The sequence below is a fragment of the Nipponia nippon genome, unplaced genomic scaffold (genome assembly GCF_047370975.1).
Source record: "Nipponia nippon isolate SJK-2023a ecotype South Korea unplaced genomic scaffold, ASM4737097v1 scaffold_2, whole genome shotgun sequence".
NCBI lineage: Eukaryota > Metazoa > Chordata > Aves > Pelecaniformes > Threskiornithidae > Nipponia > Nipponia nippon.
Window position 1 is genome coordinate 74,855,670 of NW_028262336.1, and position 21,381 is coordinate 74,877,050.

At 40.1% G+C, this 21,381-nt stretch overlaps 1 protein-coding gene across 2 annotated transcripts in view; it reads left to right on the top strand.

Moving 5' to 3' along the window:
- The window catches only part of ABCC4 (ATP binding cassette subfamily C member 4 (PEL blood group)), a 153,878-nt gene that overhangs the window by 1,487 nt on the left and 131,010 nt on the right, over nucleotides 1–21,381 (top strand). For both annotated transcript variants that reach the window (XM_087758464.1, XM_087758465.1), the window contains exons 2-6: nucleotides 12,200–12,310; nucleotides 14,549–14,669; nucleotides 15,373–15,597; nucleotides 20,608–20,697; nucleotides 21,144–21,307. In XM_087758464.1, coding sequence (XP_087614590.1) covers nucleotides 12,200–12,310; nucleotides 14,549–14,669; nucleotides 15,373–15,597; nucleotides 20,608–20,697; nucleotides 21,144–21,307 — 711 coding nt within the window. The remainder of the gene's footprint in view (nucleotides 1–12,199; nucleotides 12,311–14,548; nucleotides 14,670–15,372; nucleotides 15,598–20,607; nucleotides 20,698–21,143; nucleotides 21,308–21,381) is intronic.

A 21,381-nucleotide genomic window follows, 5' to 3' on the forward strand; every position in this document is an offset into this window, starting at 1 on the left:
TATGGCACGTGAGGCTCTTTTTTTGGAAGCCTCTGAAACACAAGTAAAAAACTCTTTGATCCTATAAGCAGCTGTGAGCAGGTGCCAGAGTCTCTTTCGGAAGGTAGGAGGATTTTTAAAAGCTCTGACAAATTTTAGCTAAACAAATTTTCAGTCGGGGATGTGTTCTCAGAGGTACTCTGTGCAAAAAGAAGAAAGAAAAAAAGGAACAAGGGGGTTGCATGCTTGCGCAGAACTCCCTGTGTTCAGTATTTTGACTTGCAATTTCTTCTTTGACAGCAGGGGTGCCCGTGTTGGAAACAGCTTTGTTAGGAAATCCAGACAGAATGGGGTGAACCTTGGTTGGCCATGTAGCATTCCAGGGCTGCTTCTGGTCTGTTCCCTTTCCCTTGCTGGGATCTTGTGGTGGTACTGGTAGTTCTGCCAAAACCAACCCAGCTAGATGTGATAAAGGAAGTGTGCACTGCTCGTAGCTAGTTTTCTGACTGCTTCTATCATCCTTTTTTTAGGCCTTTTGTATCAATCTCCATGTATTGCAGTGAAGCGTTCAACAACAACAACAAAGTACCCTAAATTTCCCAAGTTTTAGGCAAGCACCTGAAAGGTTCCTTTTACCCCAGACATGTTTGTAGGTTCTCATCGTGCAAAGGGAAGAGTAGGTGGAAGTCTGCTTGTGGGATGACAGGCCTGCTAAAAGTCCAGAGATCGATTGGGACATCGTGCTTTGCAGTTAGGTGGTAGTGTACAACTGCAGGGCTTGTGCTATGAGGAAAGGTTTAAAGTTGCCCTACGTACTGTTTTTCAGGCTTTCATAGCAGCATAATTCACAGCAGTGGAAATACCCTTTTGAAGTCTTTTCTCGTGTCTGTGCTGCATGTGATCATGAGAAATACCAGTATATCCTTGTTATTTACTAGTCAGAGAGCATTAGTATTTTCTTAGCGAAAATCTCAGCTGAAATGATGTCTGCCGTGCCTTAAACTGAATAAGCAGGGGCTGTCACTTTTCTGCAAGTTAATACCGTTTCACATAAAATCAATGAAGTATTAAAACACCCTTCATTGGCTATAAGGCTAACTTTAAGGGTAGCTTTAAGAATTGTTCTTCCTTTCTGCAAAGCGTATAGCGTCTGACAGACAGCTGTGCAGGTACTGCTTCGGCACTGCTTCATTTTAACTGCTGTCTCACGCAGGATGTTCTGAGATGTTTTCAGCTGGAGAACTGGAAAAACAGCGCTTGTGGAGGGCCATCCTGGGAGTAGGGGCAACCACCACCATGCAGCTGCTCAAACGTGCCTGCTCTGCTCTCCGACTCCCATGTGTTGGCTGCTTGTTGTCAGTGAGGGTAGAAAGTAGGGCATTGCAGGTAGCTGGGCAAGGGTCCTTCTTATTTTTATTGTTTTTATATCTTGCTCCAAAAGTGTAATTTTGCCATTGTAAGGAAGCACCCTCTCATTTGTTGCCAGTGGTGCAGAAAAAAAGCTAAAATTATTGCCTGGCAGAAACAGGATCAAACTCACAGGAGAAAAGAAGTCATGTTTTCATTGAATTATAAAACTAAGGTAATGAGTGTGTAGGCTGAAGATACATTCTTCTCCCATTGTTCAAAGCTTGTCTTCTTGCTTTTGGGTTCTGATTTTGACAAGTATGAGCTTGATGAATATTAAATGCCCTAACAGTACATTCATGGGAAAGAGGAGCATCTGGATTGTGTGTGAATGTTGTTATTTTTATAATGCATCCATTGTGTAATGTTAATCTGGATGTTACAAGAATAAAAAACTATTTATGACAGAAGTATGAAGACCAGGGCAGTTGCAAAATATTCTTGTTTTCCATATCTCTCGCTGAATTTTCTCTGTTCACACAGGATTATCAAAGCCCAAATTGTTGTTCTCAGTGGTCCAGATATTGCTGTAACTACTGACCTTCAGAGTCAGAAGTTCCCATGCTCACCAGACGTCTTTAGGCTCTGGCTGGTAGTTCAGTTCCACAGTTAGCGGTGCTCAAGTATATTTCTGATTTACTTCATCTGTATTTTGTTGTTGGCTTTTTTTTGTTGTTGCTGGCTCAGCGTGCTGGTGAGAATGAGGGCTTTGAAGGATGGATAGGAGGATTTGCTTTCTTTTTTAGGTAGGTCCAAGAAAGAGATAATTCAGTCCAGTGTTTTTCATGTTTAAACAGCTGTTCCACTGTAGAAAGTGCCTTGAGTTTAAAAAGCCTTATACTCCATACTTTATGCAGTTGAGAATAGCACTTTTCACATCTTTTTTTTTTTTTTTTTTTTCTGCTCTGGGGATTATTAAATTAATAACTATACACAGTAAGAGTATTTCTCTTTTCTCACTATTAACCCATCTTTGACCTTGCACGTTCATTAAGTAGCAGGTGTATTTTTATTTGCTTACAGCATTTGCTCCCTTGGTTTATCAAAGATGTTCTAGCCATACAGCAGTTGAATTTTTATGCACTCTGTTGTTCAGGCATCGAATCCCTTTCAGTGGAAAGTTACAAAACATGTGCTATGATTGAATTTTTAAAAGACCGGATAACTTTTGGCCCGTTAATAACATGAGAGGGAGGGCAAGCCGGAACATCCTTGAAAGGGTTTCCGGTGTTTTTGTTCAGAGAAGTAAAAGAAATTAAAGTCTTACTGAATTTCATATATGTATAATTTAATAATAATAGTAATTACTTGAGACTTGCTGTGCCTATGACAGGTTGTCGGCTCCTTTGGAGCACTGGACACTCTCAGCATCCTATGGCTGGTTGCCTTTTTACATCATCACTTAACATGTGGCAATTGCCATTACAATAACAGCATTAAAACATGAACTGAAAACTTGCTCCAGGGCATCCGCACAGTTATGATTCCAAGGAATAAACAATCGGTTTATGTATCTATGTATGTAGCTGCATGTCACGCAACTCTCTCGTAGCAGAGTGAATAAACTACGTGCTTTCCTTAATGTCCTCCTCTCATCCCATAGCTTAGAATTGGAAGGGCCACTGACTGATTTAGTTGGACTTCTGAGTGTCAACTGCATTTTAGTCCTGTGACTTGGCTCTCTTCAAAAGCAGATCTTGCCTTGCATTGAAAGAAGTTAGGCAAAGAATTCATCGCCTTTCTTGGAAGTTCCAGCCAGAGTCCAGCGGTTGCCACTGTTACAGCTGATCCATGTTCCTTACTGTGTCAGTGAATAGATTTGCCTGTGAGGATTTTATGTTTACTTCAGGTAACAAATGAAAATACCAAGCAGCATCAGGCTTTGTGCTTTGCCTGGAATCTTGCCTGATATCTAGTGAATTCCCACTGGCAATGCCTGAAATTGGTGATGGTGATGGCTCCTAACGGATCCCACTTTATAAAGATCTCTGAGGTAGCTAATTTTTAGTTCATTTATTGACTTACTGGTGCAGGACAATTGTGGTACTGTAAGAAACTCTAAAGAAACACGTAAGCATCTTCAGTATAGATAAACAGAAAACACATTTTCAATAGCCAAAGAATGAAATTACACTTGCTTCTTTTTTCCTCCTGATTAAAAGAAGACCGAGGATCACGCATACAACTTTTTTTAAAGATAATGCCTTGTTTGTTCATTTATTGGATATTTAATATCCTGTAGTCAAATTTGAATCACTCAGTCTCTGGAACTACTGCATTCGTTTGTAAGCTTTGCTTGTTTCATAGCTGTATTACGCAGAAGAATATATTGTTTGAAAATAATCATTTATGAGCTACTGAAGTTAAAATATGTGGGTAAAGAGTGCTAAATAGATTATCTCGGCTACAGCAAGTGTACATAAACTATCGGAATGTTAACATTTGCTATCGACAGTAAATATCTGCTTAGATATGCAATTAAATGAACTGTTTGAGTATAACAAAACACTGAGGCTATATGCCTTTGGAATGCCCTATGTAAAGCATGCTGTATCATGTATGAGAGAAAAAGTCCCTCTTATAATTCCTGCAAAACTTTAAAATTAGGATTATGTTGTTCAGTTATATTTTTCTTTTTTTCCAAAAATCAATTTTTTCCCCCTACTTCTAGAAGATTCTTCAAGGCCTTAAGTAGAATGGAAGAGGGAGGTAACACAATTAGATTTTGGGAGTGGAAGGTTAAAAAGACCAATCATCTATTTTTTTTGTATCCCTGGCACCCAACCACTTGTAATAGCAGTGTGAACTCACAGGTGATTTTAATTCTTCCTGTTTCCATTACTTGCCAGAAAGGATGTCAATACAGAAATTGCTACCATTAGGTTTGAGCATTTGCATTTTCTTTTGGAAATTGAAATCAGGGGCCATTATGCTCAACTAGACTTTCTGCGTAACTTTGGTTTCAGGGTTTGAGCCTTTTTTTTTTTTTTGGTTGCTTTTTTCTGTTAAACGTGTGTGAGCTATAACACAGTTTTTAGATGCATTTTTCAAGTGATGAAGAAACTGTCTAATCCAACTAAGTTGTTTCAGTAGTTATCTAACCTGAGATTAGAAACTTGTTTGGATGACCAATTCTTTTCTGCAAAATCAAAGAACACTCTTCCCTTAGCTCTATATAGCTACTTAGGGCCTACTTCAATAAATAGCTTGTACTAAAATTTATTGTTATAAGGCATAATCTTCAGACCTTTGCATCAAATCTGGTATTTTGGATATTCTTCATGGCATGTGGATGCTAGGTTTGGAATCAGTATTTTAGTAACAGTCTTTGGAATGCCACAGGTACAGGTGATGCCGGTCCTCCGTTCCCTGCTTCCAGGCTCTGCAGAAAATATTAGCCGCAGTATGCTTTTTCTTCCCCTCTCTCCCTGTTTGTACTTCTCCTTGCCATCTGGAATATCAGGAAGTATGTTAGAGTAATCAGATACTTCATACCAGTGAAAATAGCCCGCAATAAGTGCAATCAAATACCAATTGAGTGAGTTAGCATCAGAAAGTGGATGTGCAGCAACTTAGCTGCTTACACTGTGCTGAGAAAAAGCAACAGCGTGGAAGATAAGATGAAGCTGAGTATCAAAGGTTAATACAGTCTGGCATTGGAACTGGAAGCCTGAAGGGCGTTTTTGAGTTAATATGGCTTTGAAGTAATTTCATTGTATTCCTATTTTTTCCTACTGTAAGTAATGAGAAAATCTACTGTTTAAGCTGCAGTAAGCCGGGGAGGGAAGTTGCAACCAAAACACCAGTTGAAAAGCATCTGAAGAAATACCAGAACTTACTCTGTTTACTTTATTAACTGTAGATGATTGCCTTGGTATGGGAAAGTGGGAAAAGGCACCTTACTGGAGAGAATGGGTGAGCATGAGAAATAGAGATAGGTTAAAAAAAAATGAAAATCACATGATGACTACAAACCATTGTGGTGATATTTCTGAATTCTTGCAAAATAACACTGGAGACTGTCTGTGTGTGTCCTTCTGTCTGTACATCCCATCTAAACAGTGCTCCTCTGGAGTGGGAGCAAGCACATAGCAGTGTTGGGTTTGTGCTGCTGGTGTAGAACTTCAAGTCATGAAGGCGGGTAATGGACAGTACAACGAAGCAGGTAGACATCTGAGGTAGACCACGGAGGATAAACAACGTGGATTCATAATCAAAGAGTCCCGTGAGGAAACCCCGTGTATTTTACAGAAAAAACAGCTCCAAAGTAGGTGATTAAAGAGAAAGAAACACATGTTCTTTTGCAGCTTAGTAGTTGAAGTAGTGCTTCCAAGCTGCTCAAGGAGGTGAAATCGTAGTGCTATGGAAGAATTTGAGTAAACAAAGACTCTCCTGTGCGACTGTTGAAAAATAACTGGACACTGAGTGTAAACAGATGATGCTTGTAATGTAATGCACAAATAGGCTTAAGAGGAATGGGGAAAATGCAGTTCATAAACCACCTCCTGAAGGAATTAGTTGACGAGAATATACAGGATGTGGCTTTGACTGGGTGCTGTAAAATTATCCTGAAGTTAAACTTCTGCCTATAATTACAAATAAAGAAGGACAAAAAGAAAAAATTTTTCCAGTTAGAAAAGTAGTCCATATAGTCTGATTTTTCTGACTTGGCCAGTGATAAAGTGAGGGCTTTTGTGAAACTGGTGAGAATAAAGTTTTGCACTTGTGTAGAGGAAGGTACCGTAATATGTTCATAACAGACTATGGTGTAACTCTTGGGGGGCTGATGAGGGCAATTGAAGCCTGTGGGTGCGCCCAGGGCCCTGACAGACACATCCTTTGGTCATGGGACATTTTTATTTGTGTCAGCTCTGTAATATAATTGCAAATGCTTCTTGGCTGATGTTTTGTGACAAACTTTCTTAGTTCATGAAGAACCCATATACGCATGGGTTTCTGGACAGCTCTGCAAGCCTTCTCTGCAGTGTGAGAATGGTACTTTTTTTGAGCGTTTGCAAGCAGGACATGGTATAAATCCAGAGGCACAGCAGGTCCCATCCCTGGGTTAATGAACTGGTTGAGCTGCATACTGCTAGTAGTTTAATCTACCTGTCTATGATGTATTTCTTCTGTGGCTGAAAGGAAATTCTTTTGGGATGCTAGCAAACCTAATTTAAAAGCTTTCTCATTTAGGAAATCATATTCCATGTATGAAACAGAGTAGCGTGAGTATTCTGATTGCATAATGATCCAGCCTTTCAGAATGCAGGGCCTGATTTTCTTACACACCGTCCCCATGAAGAAGGGGGTGGCTTGAGACCTCCCCTTGAGGTCTCACTTCTCTTACGATGGTAAGAAAACACTGTTTCTTAGCTTTTTCTGCAGACCTTAGAGGCTTTCCAGAATCCTGGTGGAGTTGCTCTAATTACGGCTGGTAAAAATTGTGCTTTCCTGAACAACCGAGTAAATTGTGGCTGGTTGACTGTGTTGTAATGTTGCAGGGTGTGTAATGTCAGGGCCCAGGAGTAGGGAAACGCAGGAAGTGAATGTTTAGTTTGTAGTCTTTGTGTATCTGCTGTGTTCAGAAATGAATCACTTTCTTTTTTTTATCAGTGCCCAAGGTACTGCTGTAGAGGTGGAAAGCTTTTTTGGGGTCAGAGCAGTGAGTTACTGTTTTGCAGTTGACTATCTCTTGGGTTTGCACCATGTTACAGAGTGATTTTTTTTTAATTTATTTTTTAATCTTATTCCTAGTGACATCAGTATTCTGGCACTAACAGGGACTAATTCTGGGCTTCTTTCCAGACTGATGTCTTTGATCACCTTGATAGAACAGAGGCATTCCCAGCAGAACAGAAGGTACTCAGGATTCTTCCAGATACTCACATTTTTATGTGTAGTTCTTGCTAGCAAAAATTTGGGCGAAGCTCTTTGAAAGGCATCCTGTGAACCCCGTGTCTTGAGTTAGTAAAATGAGGTGATGTGTAAGAACCAAATAATTATTCAAAATTCTTAGCAAACAGGAAGGTACCTGGGGAAGGAGAAGATGATGACTAAGGGGTCCTATTTTTACTGAACAGCTTCATCAGAAGGAAATACAGAAATGTAGGACTGAGGTGCGAGTCTTTCCTCCCCACCGTGTCACTTCTCTCTTTCTTCAGGCAATAGACTGGTAGCGAGTCCATTTTATGCCCATCCTTGGGATATGAGTAGTAGTTTGCCTCACTGTCTATGTATTCCCTCCATTTCTCTAGGTCATCGTAATTTTTGTTTATTTTAGCTTTTTTATTAAAGCATAATGCAGCTTTCACAGTGTCTGTGTTCATAACAAATTCTAATTTTCTATGGGCTTTTTTTTTTATCCCCCTATGAAGAGATCAGTGTTAGCTGATCTCTGTTTGGACAAAAGACATACCGCTCTAACGAGCAGTCTTTCTTTACGGCTAAATTGAGGTTTCAGGGATGTTCTTTTTGTAGGCCATTGCCTTATTTGCCAGCTTCCTCTAAAAGTCCTCTTACAGCAGCCTCTATTTTAACTGGGCCTTCGGGCAATAGAAGGGCCTGGTTCGTTTGCTTGTTAGGAGTGTGTGACTCGAGTAACAGCAGGCTGTGTGCAGTAGGTTGGTCTCAATTCTGCTCTAAGTGAGGAGAATTCCACGGGGCGTAATCTGCACGTGGGATCCTGGTGGAAATTTTTACTTTAATGACTGAATATGAACACCTGCCAAGTCTTCTGTCTGAAAGCAGACCTTCCAGCATGACGTTCAGGACACATCAGTGAGATGGTGAAACTTGAACTGTTCTTGCCGTACTGAGAATTTGCAGTGGACAAATAGAAGACGTCATTCTTGGGCTAAAAGCTCTTCAAAGTCTAAGTGTAATTTGAAAAGAAAAATTTTTAACCTCCTTCAAAAGGTCTTCAAGTATAGCCCACAGTAACGCAACACGCTGTTAAAAGGTTTTGTCCTCTTAAGACCTCCATAGCAGTAGCTATTGAAGATCAATATTTTGGGGGAGGGTAGTGAGAAAGCTCAACAATGGGTGATTTTTTTTATTTTTCTTTATGCCTTTTTTTCCCCTAACCCTACAGAAATATGTAGACTTGGTGTGGAGTCTATGCCATGTTGTCCATTATAATAAATGAGTCACAAAACGAATTACCACAGCTTTCTGCATACTCTGGTTTGATTTTCCTTGCCTTCTTTAATGTTAAAATAGAGGTTGTAGTGCAAGATAGTAGTGTTTTCAAAATTATGGTTTTAACGAATGGAAAAATGTGAGAAGCCCTGAATTTGTGCTTGCTGGAACTAATAGTCTGAAAACTTTGAGACTTCTGGTAGTTTTTACCCTGCATTATTATCTCCATCTGCTACTTAATTTGGAAATTCAGTTTCGTAGTTCGTACAGTACTTGATTGCTGATTGCTGTGTAGATGAGGGGACAGAAGGGATTTGCTACAAACCATAAGAACTCAGTGGCGGTGGGTGTATCATCAGTATGTTTTTTAGAGAGCTTAAGGCTGAAGGATAAGCTAGATCACTCTAGCAATCCTGTAGACTTGAGGCAGTTATTTTTCATCTGGTTACTTTGCAAGTGGGCTACACTACGGTTGTTGTCAACGCTTTGAGCTGCTGTTGGCTCTAGTGTTGAGCCTAGTGTAGAGCAGTCGCCCTCAACAGAAGTATTGTTCTTCCTGTGGCCTGGATGTGTTTTTTCAGCATGTTTTGAAAAGTGTTAAGTAAAGGAATAGTGTTCTGCAGGGTAACATTAAGAGCATTGTTTTGTTTTTTTAGAAGTGTATATTTAAGTGTATTTTTAAAGTGTCTTCCTCTGTGAATTCTGCTACGTGCCAATAACGGACAGCACTATTCAGCACTGGTAAGGCCACACCTGGAGCACTGTGTCCAGTTCTGGGCTCCCCAGTACAAGAGAGACATGGACATACTGGAGAGAGTCCAACAAAAGGCCACAAAGATGACGAAGGCACAGCAGCATCTCTCCTAAGAGGAAAGGCTGAGAGAGCTGGAACTGTTCAGTGTGGAGAAGAGAAGGCTCTGGGGGAGCTCATCAATGTATACAAATACCTGAAGGGAGGGTGCAAAGAGGAGGGAGCCAGGCTCTCCTCAGTGGTGCCCAGTGACAGGCCCAGAGGCCACAGGCACAAACTGAAAGACAGGAGGGTCCCCCTGAACATCAGGACACACTTTGTCACTGTGAGGGTGACCGAGCACTGGCACAGGTTGCCCAGGGAGGTGGTGGAGCCTCCATCCTTGGCGGTATTAAAAGCTGTCTGGACATGGTCCTGGGCAACTGTGTCCAGGTTGTCCCACTTGAGCAGGGGGGTTGGACCAGCGGACCTCCAGAGATCCCTTCTGACCTCAACCATCCTGTGATTCTGTAATAAATGTCCTATTTATGCTCCTTGTTACAAGTTAAATGTTGGAAAGATTTTTGTTTTCACCAACCTTGGCAGCAGTAGCTAGTGGAATCTTGTAACCATTTCCATGGATGTGAGAAGGATTTGTATCTCTGTTTTCCTGAAAGGGCTGCCTCATCCTGATTCTTACGCTAAGGGAGTTGGGGAAGATAACTTGTTCTCTGTCCTTCTCTGTCAGAACCCAGACCTGTGAGTTGTTTATGGAGTACACTGTAGGCTAATACCGATGTTGTAAGGGGAGGAACACTTGGTATCGGCCACGAGTCAACTGAAGTCTGCAGATCTTTCCCATAACTTTCTGTCCTGGAGCAAATAGAGCCTCTCTCGTCCAGCAGGGAGAAATTGTTTGAATGGCCTTGAGGTTATCCGCCTCATGTCTGCTTTTTACCTGTGGTCGGCAGCAAGAACTGAGGCCGAGGAAGAAATGTTTCAGTGGAACAGGTTCATTGTGTCAAACCAGGTGGAAGCTTTTCTGCTGGTTGGAGCAATTGATCTTTGAGACATTTGGTCAGGAGCTGTAGGGAAGTTGTGGCAGTGGTTCGGGCCCTGATGCTCTTTGGCCATACAGTCCAAGGAACAGACTTGTCTGACAAGTACTTTCTATTTCTAATTGTACCTTTAACATACATAGAGGACTTAACAGTTCACGTATCATACAGATCTTCAGTACTCGCTCCAAGAGTTTAAAAAGGGCTGTTAGGCATCAAAGATGCTACTCTAAGGGTATTGACTTAATCTTTGAATGAGTCACACAAACACTGTGCTAACACGCTAAGTAGTGAAGGAAAAACACTATTAATCCCATTTGTTACATGCAGTTGTGCCATGGAGCCTCTGAAAAAGGTTTTTGCAACAGTTCTATCTTTGAAGAAACTTTCTGAGCCCCCTCTTCGAGCATTCTGCTTGCCCCTCCACTCTCTTTAATCAACAAACTTCTCATAAGCCAGTGTATACAAAATTAAATTGGAGCATGCCCGAGCAAGAAATGCAAAGCTAGTTGATGACTATTCATAACCACTGTTGTGGTTGTGAATAAATAAATGCCCTCCTCGTAAACCATCCCAGTTTTGAATTCTCACATGTTGGCCTTCCAGAAAATAATACGCTTCTCCTAGTGCACCAGGTGCTCTTTTAAAAACTGTGTTGGTGAAGTCAGGGAATAATTAAGCATCAAAAACTAAACAGCAGTTACGAACTTTCACAGGCAATCGACATCAGACAAACATCTTGCCATATGTGCAAGTATCTTTTCCAAAACAGGTCCATCCCTGACCTCTTGGTTATGATCACGTTGGCCGGCTGAGAAAGTACTTGTAGGAAACAAGCCTGAGAGCCAAAATCTGTACTTCGGGAAACCGAGTTTTGTGGATTCAGTAGAGACAAACTAACTGGCAAACAGCAGTTTCCCTGCCCTCCCTGTTCCCGCTAAGCCATGCCTGTTCCAGACGTGTTCATTCTCTTTTGCTCCATCTCATGAACAACCTAGTCGCTTTTGTGCTTTCTGCCGTACATCTGTTTTGTGGAGCACAGCTGAAACTGTGTGGAGCTTGTTAACCTATGTTTCAGGCTTGGAGAAGGATCTAGGTGCATAAAAGCTAGTCTTGCTCTTCCCTGACAGTATTATTTGATCTAACAAAATATTGCCTTTGCCAACAAACCTACAGTAGCACTATTACAATTTGTTTTCAAATCGCTCTCATAAAATATGGAGCTTTTAAAAATCTTTCCACTAAGGAAACTGAGCTGTTAGACAATATTTTCCTTTTTTTGAACCTACACACTGTGACAGCGTGCCTTTTGTTCATATTTCCAAACATGGCTAAGATCAGTTCTAGTAATAATCTATTATTTACCCATTTTTACATTTGAGTCATTGTCTTTACATTGCTGACCTTTAATATTTTGTCAAGATGGCAGTTGAACAGCAGTTATTTTTTTCCTCATGTAAATGAATAGCCACGCTAGTTACAAAAAAGTCTTTTAATACGTATTACAGTTTTATTTACAACTCTGTCAATATTTTAATAATTGGATTAAGTTTCTTTCGTAAATATTTAAACAAATGCTGATTTTCCTTAAATATGAGGAAACACTGTAAGAAAACAGTTGCCTTAAGGCCAAGAAGAGGTGCTGACTGACTGGATGCCTGAGAGTAAGGTGCTATGGGGCATAAACAGCTTTAGGAAATGGGAAATGCTTTCCTGTTTGTAAAATGGGTGTGACTTAATTCTTAGGTAAGAGAAAAGTGCAGTAAAATGTGTGGATGTTGAGTGACGCAGGAGAAGAGGAGGGAAGAAAGGGGTAAAAGAATTAAAATGTAGAGAAACTACTCTCTTGGTCTGCTGATCAGTTTATTATTAATTTGTATTTAAATAGGTGGTTGAATCCCTTATTTATTATTGGCCATAAACGGAAGCTTGAAGAAGATGATATGTATAAAGTGCTGCCAGAAGATTCCTCAGAGAAGCTTGGAGAGGAATTACAGTGGTAAGGAGAAAAATCATTGTTCTCTTTCATTGTATTTCTGCTGTTGAAGGGAAGAGTTTTATTCCTACTCTAAAATTAAAAGAAGTTGTTGTAAAGTTGAACAAAGTCTACTGTTAAAAATGCTGAAGAGCTAAGAGTAATATTTAGAACTTGTTTACCATGGAAGCATTTTAATTTTTCAAGTTACACATAATGAAAATGTATTAAGAGTATTTCCATTATGTCATTTATAATTAATATGACACTTTGCAGAATGTTTGGAAAAGATGACTTTTCATCAACTGTTGCTGCAGGAATCCTTAATAAATTAACGTGAGTCTTTTGGTCTGTGGTAGAATAGCTATGGAAACTTTTAAAATAAAAGTAGGGAAGAAGTTTTAGGTTTTATTCTTTGTTGGTTGTGAGCACAAACTGAATTAAGTGACAGCTGTGTACCCTTTATATATGTGTGTGTATAAATATATATGTCTGTTGAAAATATGCCACTCTTTGGCAAAGTGGATGAAATGCCTTGGACATCTAAAAGCTTGCGTCTAGGAGGTGTTTTTATTTTGTTATAAATACTCTTTCATGGACTGTGTACCAATTCATGTCACTGTGAACATGAAGCAGGATCTATCTCTTTTAATAGTGAAATATCTTCCAAGAATAACAGTTTATGTAAATTGACTTGAACCTTGCAATAGAGAAGATTTTTGTCTTCAAATCATCTTCTGTTAAATATAATTAGAGGAAGAGGTGTCTCCTAATGAAAGATGGCCCATGTATTAAGGAAGTGTGGCCTTGCTATTTCTTGCCTTTATGCTGAAGGTAGAGCCGATCAACTTTCCTAATAGTTTGGTTGGGATGAGAGATTCCTCAAGAAGTAAAAAAGAATCGAAAACCAAAAGGTTATGACCAGGTCTTATATCATCCTGCTCTGGCTGAGTTAACTAAAGAAAGAGGGACAGTGATAAGCTCATAGGAGTGCAGCTTTTAACATCTTTCTAGCTGGAGAGCTTTGCCAGATTCTGCGGATGTGTCCTGAAGCAGTTCAGGGAGTTCACTGTGGAGGAAGATGGACTCTTTCCAGTGATTCTTACAGTAAAAGCACACACTTTCCATGAGTCAGGAAATGGTAGAAAATAAAGCATACAAAAAAAAAAAAAAGAGTAGTTTTTAATTCTGTAGTGTACTTGGCCAAGAAGCAGAGAATATAATTCATAAGTAGCTACCTAAGGAAGTAGCCTTTTCTCTTGGGCCAACAAACCCCACAGAATCTATTCAGTTGCAATTCTGATTCTGAAGCATTTAGATAATAACTCTATAATCTTTGTAGCAAAAAAAGAGGATAAAAATGAAAAATTTTTGTTTTCCTGTCCATACTGTATGCTTCAAACTTGTGTGCCTTGTTGCAAAATAATTTGGCTTTCAAGCCCTCAACTCATTTCGGCCCTCAAACTAGCAAGGGCAGAGGGCCTGGCAGAAAATATTTAGCCTCCAGAAGCAAGAGGAGTGAGTATCCTGTCTGACAACGGCGTGCTTTAAGAAGACTGCCTAAGTTGTGATATTTTCTTGTTAAAATCACGCTTGTTATTACTGTCTTTGATTTTGATGTGAACAGATTGTGTCCTACTCGTGGGCAGGCACGCAGTAACGCAGAGGTCTGCCGCTCTGCTGCTGTAATCCTTGCTTTCAGAGAGACATGGGGAGTGTCAACGTGACACAACTGCTGCAGACACTTCCCTCTGCTCTTGTGCCATATCTGCTCATTTTCATCGAAGCATGTGGCGCAAAAAAGAAAGAGCCAGACACGAGAAAGAGTTGTGCATCACAAACTTTCTGGGGAAGTGAAGACCTTATGAGAAGATAAAGATACTCCATGCTGCCTCAGTTTAGTCCATAGTCAGGAGATCACATGATAATAAAGCTCTTAACTAAGGTGAATGGCTGTCTGAATTGAGAGGAGAAGAAAGAAAGAAAGGGTTCCTCATCTGCAAATGTGTCAAAGTTGATAGTAGTTAACAGTGGTGAAATGTTTGTGATTATACAAGAGCAAATAGGCCTATAATACTAAGTACAACATGTTTATGTGAATGAGAAAACATGACTATATGTTAACTTCTTTCATTTTTTTTTTTTGTTGTTGTGTAAAAGTGATCATGCCAATCTGGCTGTAAGTGTGAAAGTATTTTATTCCAGGTAACTGTCTTACGATTTTACTTCTGTCCTCCAGCATGTTTGCGTTTTATTTGTCAGGTACTGGGATAAAGAGGTGCAAAAAGCAAAAAAGAGAGGAAAAACGCCACATTTAACAAAAGCCATTATTCTTTGTTACTGGAAATCCTATTTAGTTTTTGGAATTTTCACAATGATTGAGGTAAGTGGTGTAAAATGCCATACAACGCACTTCTTAGCTAACGGCAGTGTGAAACTTGGCCTCTTAAATTGCGTGATACATACTAGTGACTTCATGCTGGGCTGTTCAGAGAATCCGTAATGTTCATGTACTCTCTCAGAAAAGTAAAACAAAGCTACAGGCCCGTAGAGACTGAAAAATTGAGTCATAACTGTGGGGTTATGGATATGGAACAGAGAGCTGATTTTAGTGCAGTGTTTTTGAGATGTTACAAGCCATTGACTTGCTTTGTAAAGCCATTAACTTGCTGCGTAAGACTTAGCTGTGTTTTATGTGTCAGAGTGGGGTGCCCCATAGAAAAAGGTTTTTTTGCTTGTGTAATGTAATGGGTGTAAAGGAGACACTGTTATCTTTAAAAATGGAAGTGGAATACATATTTATGCAATTTTTATAACATCAAAGTTTCTATTGGTAACTGAGAGAGTTCTTTTTAAAGATTCAGCTAAATTTTAACGTGGAACGTATTTCTTTTGGATTATGTGTTGATAAAGATTGGCTTGACATTTTAGAGCACAATAAAGACAAAAATAATGGGGGATGTGACTTGTGGCAGTACTTGGCTCTTGTTTGCCTGGTTACAAACTTGGATAGTGTGGTATGATATGAAATTGTTAATACTTTTTTCCCTTCTTTTTTTTTTATTTTTTTTTTTAATTTCTTTCAGGAAACCCTCAAAATAATTCAGCCAATATTTTTGGGAAAAATTATTAATTATTTTGAAAACTATGATTCCTCAGATGAGGTAGCTTTGAATTTCGCATATTGCTACGCAGCTGCTCTGTCTGTGTGCACGCTTATTCTAGCTATAATGCACCACTTATACTTCTATCATGTACAGCGGGCTGGCATGAAGCTGAGGGTAGCTATGTGCCATATGATTTATCGGAAGGTAAGCAAACTGATTTGCAGGTATATTTGGCGTTTGACAGCTATTTCATTAGAGGAGTTTAAAAATACAGTTATTTGTTATGTTCATGCTTGCAATTCCATTGAAGTTACTCGTTTGTAGAAATGTAATGCATGCTAATGTGTGTTAGACCTTAACTGTATATATGTGCTTTTGCTCTCTCTTTGGTAATACGGTATCTGAATGGCAGCTTCAGTCCTCCTAGTGAAGGTGGTGAGTTAAATAGCCCTAAAGCCTAGGAGGAGCTGCTGATTTTCACCTGCTCCTGCTGTCGGGGGGGAGGCCCCCATTGCTGGTGGAGGGGTTGTGTGCTGGAGTGGTAAGAGGCTGTCAGCATACAGCAGGAGAGGGGCAGAGCTCCCAGGGGGTGCTGGCAGATACTCAGCCCTGCCGTTTCATCCCTGGGGAGGACGTTATGCTTGGCTGTCACCATCTGCTTCAGTGCTCTCAGTTGCCTGGGAGTTGCTTCACTGTCCAATTTCCAGTCCCCCTCCCTGGCCCTGTTGTGGTTAATGGTGGGATTTTTTTAATATTTTATTCCAGCAGTGCTGTAGAACTAGTGAGTTGCCTCCTTCGCAGGTCAGAGAGGCTGACCCCCCCCCCCCCCCCCCCCGGGCACCAGGTTAGTTCAGGGAGAGGCAGCAGTATGGTGGTACTGCTGCTGCCCACTCCGGGCTGGCGGGGATGCTCGGCGTCTTCACAGACAGGTCCCTTTAGTATCCCTCCTACTTGGGAGGGGAGAAAGAGAGGAGTGGGCAGAGGAGAGACGGTTCAGAAACAAGCTGAATCCTAAAGGTAGGGTAGAGCCATTTTTTAGTATCAATTACTGGTTTTACTGTGGGAGCACTGGAGTCCTTTATTAAAGCCAATGAAGTGTGAGAAGGGATGTACGTTCAGTAAGCTCTGGTCTCCTTGCTGTCTGTGTGTCCTGGTCAAGAAATAGCTGTCCTCAACTACGGCCGCTGTCAGATGGGAAGTGGAACAAGAGAAGTTACGGATATTACCTACAGGAAGGAGTTGAGTAACATCCAGGATGAAATGCTGGCCTTGGTGTGCTCTGGGGAGCAAACAACCCCGTTGTAAATGTCTGCTTCCCTCTTCTGAAGCTGTTGACAATACCCAAACCACTGAGCCTGTCTCCACTTCCAAGCAGAAAGACCGTGCTGGGGATGCTGGAAGGGAAAATGCCCTATCTTTCTAGCTTTAGTGCTGCTAGAATAGTGACCTGCCAGTTCTTACCTCAGCAAAGAAGTTTGATTGAAGGATCGGGACTGCAAAGTTTCTTCAGAATGTAAAGAAATCCATGTTATTTTAATGATTAAACGTAGGTATCATCCACTTAAGACAAACACTTATACTACTGGTATAGGTCGTGCGAAGGTTTTGGGCAAAAAAGTAAAGTAAAGTAAAGTGAGGACAGTAAAAAAGGCCCCATTGTAAGTGTTGATTGCTTTTCATGCACATATTTATTCTCTTTCCTCTTCTGATACTTTAGAAATTGTCCTCTGGGAACTCGTCTCTAACATGGCACACTGCTTTCTTGTACATAAATATCTCTCTAAGGTATTAATTTACTAAACTGATTATCATAACACAGTTTGAAATTCATGAAATATGTATATAGCAATGTTGTTTGTTGCTGTGTTGATATTAGCTTAGAAGCTTGGAAAAGAAATGCTCTTATGAGCATGTGCACCCTTATTTCTAGAGATGTGATTAAATGGAAAATTAATCTCCCCTCATCTCATGTTTACTCTTGAGGGTGAAGGCTGAGGTCACAGCAGAACATTGATAAACTTTTCTAATCATTTGTCTTCATTATCTGAGGCTTATAGATAGGTTATACTTTCTCTTTATCCTCATATATGCTTTTGAAAGAATCTGGATGCTAATTTACCAGTACTTTTGCTGTGTTCGTTAATTGCTGTAGTAAATAAAAGCTTGGATTTGCAAGGATGAGTGGGCTGGATAAGAGAGCATCCGTAACAGAGATCTTCAAATGCTCAAATTCTTAAGTTTTAGACCCTTCTTCATTTCCTGGAAAGTTAAAATCTCATAGGCAAAAAGCCTATATTCAAACTCCAAGATGTTTTGTGGTCGGTAAGAAGTATTAGTGATGCATGCAGGAAGCTAGTAACAAAAATGAAAATGGAATCTGTCCCAGGAATCACAATCTCATGTTTTAAAACAAAGGGCTCCTTATGGGAGGCTGATTTTTTTTTTTTTTTTTTGAAGACTTAACTTTTAGAAGTTCTTTGCGGTTCATAATTAAACACTAAAGCAGTTTAAGCTGTGCAGTAGTTGGTTGAGACAGGAAGCAGCCAAAAAGGTGTCAGGAGTTATTTGACTGAACAGTTGTATTATTCCTTTCTATGGTCAGTTCTCCCTTTTTAATGTGCTTTTGAATTAACTCTTTGGAGCAGGGAGAGATTAAAACACTAAGATGGGAGTACAGAAGGCAAGTAATGGCTAAAGAATTGAAATTGTGCCTGCGCAATTACATCTGGGGGGGGGGGGGGGGAGTTTAATCTAAGACATGAAGCATACAAACCACTCTCATTAGTTCATATAATTAAAACCTACTTTCCCTGAGAAAGTGTGCTTGCTGGGAAATACATCTGTACGGAAAGTTTGTAGACAGAAAATCAAGCAGATCTTTGTGCTGAAAACAGATAATTGGCAAATGTAAAATAAAATACAAATGCAAACTGCAGTTGCTTTTTAAAAAGGTGTGTGGCTGTAGATAATCTTCAGTAGTATTTCTTACCTTTGGAGTGAATTTGTAAGTGTTATAGTCAAAGCAGTATTTAAAGCCACAGTGTACTGGCCTTGGTTGGGACAGAGTTAATTTTCTTCATAGCAGCTCGTATGGTGCTGCGTTTCGGGTGTAGTAGAAAAGTATCAAAATGGGACTTTTTGGTAGAAATCGGTTATATAAGTAAAACTGCTGCTTTGTGTCCAGTGTTTCCATTTCCTTCTGTATACTTTGCAGTCTAGACAGGTCCATTCAGCCAGGAAAACGTAAGGCTTATTTCACTTATAAAAAAAAAAAGTCAGAAAGCAGTGCTACTTCAAAAGTAGTTTTGAAGCAGGAAGGGAAGAAAAGACTAAAATGGCATTGCCACTGAGGTTGGAAATGGCTGTCTCTTCCTTGAGAAGACAAATCAGTCACAGATGAGCACCCTTCTTTTGGCTCAGATGTTTGCGTGGGACTGCCTTGGTCAAAATGAACTGGGCTAGTACATTTTGAAACTGGTTTTGCTGCCCATGTCTGAAATAGCTAGGAAGAGGTCAGAAAGGTGACTCGGGTGGCGGGTCCGAGGCAGACCCAGGCCGTGGGCCACTAGCAAGACACCAGCGCGGTGTTCTCCTGGGTGGCTCAGGCAGACCTCAGATAGCAGATACGTCTGCCTTGTAAAGGAGTAGGTAGCAGTAGGTGCTGTAAACACACCCTGGTGGGGAACTTCTTCAAACACGCCTCGCTTGAACTCCTATTATTGTGGTCTGTGGATATCTAACAGCTTTTTTAGGAGCTTATCAACCGTGATCTGCGGTGTGGAGGGAACATGATAGAAACGTGGATGTGCTGTGGCTGCATTACCTGCGGGCAGCTTTGTGGGGGATTTCGGATGTATGAGAGACAAATGGCTTAAGACAGGGAATGAAGCAATGATTTTCTCAAATAATGAAATCTCGTCTCTTATATGCCCGGTATCCTAGATTTATTATTGGAATATCAGAGGAATTTCTTAGTGGAGTTTTAAGTGTTTCTGCCTTCTGGTTTCAATGAAGTTAGGGTTGGGATTCTCTCTGTGATTAGTATCTTTGTAACCCAACAGTGAGGTGCAAGAAACGTAAGGCACTTTGTTTGAAATGATGCTTTGAATAGTACTTCGATGTCAGATGTTCGTGCACCTGATTTAAAATACTGAAACAATATTTTTGAAACAATTGGTGCTTTTCAGGTTAGATTATTGATCAAAAAGGAATCCTAATAATTACTGTTTGGAGAGGGAGAAGTACATGTGCACCGCCTAAAAATATAAAGTGTTTTTGAGGAGTGAACTATTCCTGTTACAGGAGAGTGTGTAACATGTTTTGTATATTTTTTTACTTGTGCTGCAAAACTGTGTTTTCTTTCTAGCAGGTGTAGAAGGAAGGAGGGTCTGTTATCTGCATCTTGGAGCTATTTCAGTTTGGATCTTTGCAGTAACGTTGAGACTGCGTATTTCCAGATGTGATTTTTTGGGGGGTATTTTATAATCACATACTATTTTCTACTGATTAACTTAATTATTAGCCTATAAAAATATTTGATATTTACTCTTGTTGCTTTTCGTAGCATGCACTAAACTTCATTTAATATAATTCAGAAATCTTATGATTTTACAAGAGTTATTAACAAGGGAAATATTAATTTGTAAATTGATTTTAACTCTGATTTGCAAAGACAGGAAGCACAGTTTGCAGTGTTAGCAAAATCTGGTAGTGTAAAATGAATAACTTGGGGTTTTTGTCTTCTGTCATGAATCTCATTCAAAACAGAATTCTTTCACTTGGCCAAACATTGTCCTGATTTTAATTTGGTCTTCAGGTGGAGTTTTCTGTTCCTGTTTTGAACAGGTGCTTATAATGTGGGGGAGAGCAATGCAAATGAAAAATTACAGGCTCTTTAGTTTTAGTAACTTGCTATGTTGGTATTTTCCCATTTGTAATCACTTCCGACATGAAGATAGTTATGGCACTTTCGTTCTCGCAGTCCTTCCCTAGACTTTTTTTTTATACTCTCTTCTTCAGGACTTTCTTCGGAATATTTAAGCTAACTCACATGCTATCTAAGGTTCTTGAACTATGCCCAGGTATTCTCAGGCAAAAGCTGAGATGTGCCTTCAGCTCTTGCCCCGGTACTGTATTTGTGTATTGAGTCTTCTGTGTATAGGTGTACTGTGCTCTATAAGCTGTGACGATTTGAGACTGTTCTGACTTTTTTAGGCACTTCGTCTCAGTAACGTAGCTATGGCAAAAACTACCACTGGTCAAATAGTAAATCTGCTGTCAAATGATGTGAACAAATTTGATCAGGTAAGAAGTATTACAGATCTTTCCAAGGGGCTGAAGAGGTTGTGGGGTTTCAGTTAAGAAGTTTTTGTTTACAACTGGTGATCAAGTGTTTCTTACAAACATTTCTTCTATTTCTCGAACATCATAGGAAGAGAAACATTCTCATAAAATATGGGAAGGAAAAAAATACTTTCCCTCCCCTTTAAATATTTTCCTGCTGTTTTCCTAAGCTCAGAGAAATGTTGGCACATGAAGATAAAACAAAACCAGTGTGGTAATTTGCTTACTTTCTGGAGGTTAGGCACCTCCGTGTACATTTAGGTCTCTGAATCTGGTGCAGAATTCTTTCTCGATGGGTGCCTCAGTACCTGCTGCAGACAAAGGTTCTTCCTCAACGTTGTGTTATTAGCATTTAATTTTTTAGCTAAGACCAAAAGCTAATTTTTATTTCTTAACTATTTGCCTAGGTAACGATTTTCTTGCACTTCTTGTGGGCTGGACCAATTCAAGCTGTAGCAGTAACAGTACTTCTCTGGATGGAGATAGGCCCATCATGTCTTGCAGGAATGGCAGTTCTCATTATTCTTCTTCCTGTCCAGACCTGCATGGGGAGGCTTTTTTCTTCCCTAAGGTAAGGTTGCACGTGTTGGGCTGTAGGTATTTTTTGTCCTGGGTTTTAAAATGTACATATTGGAATGAGGTGGA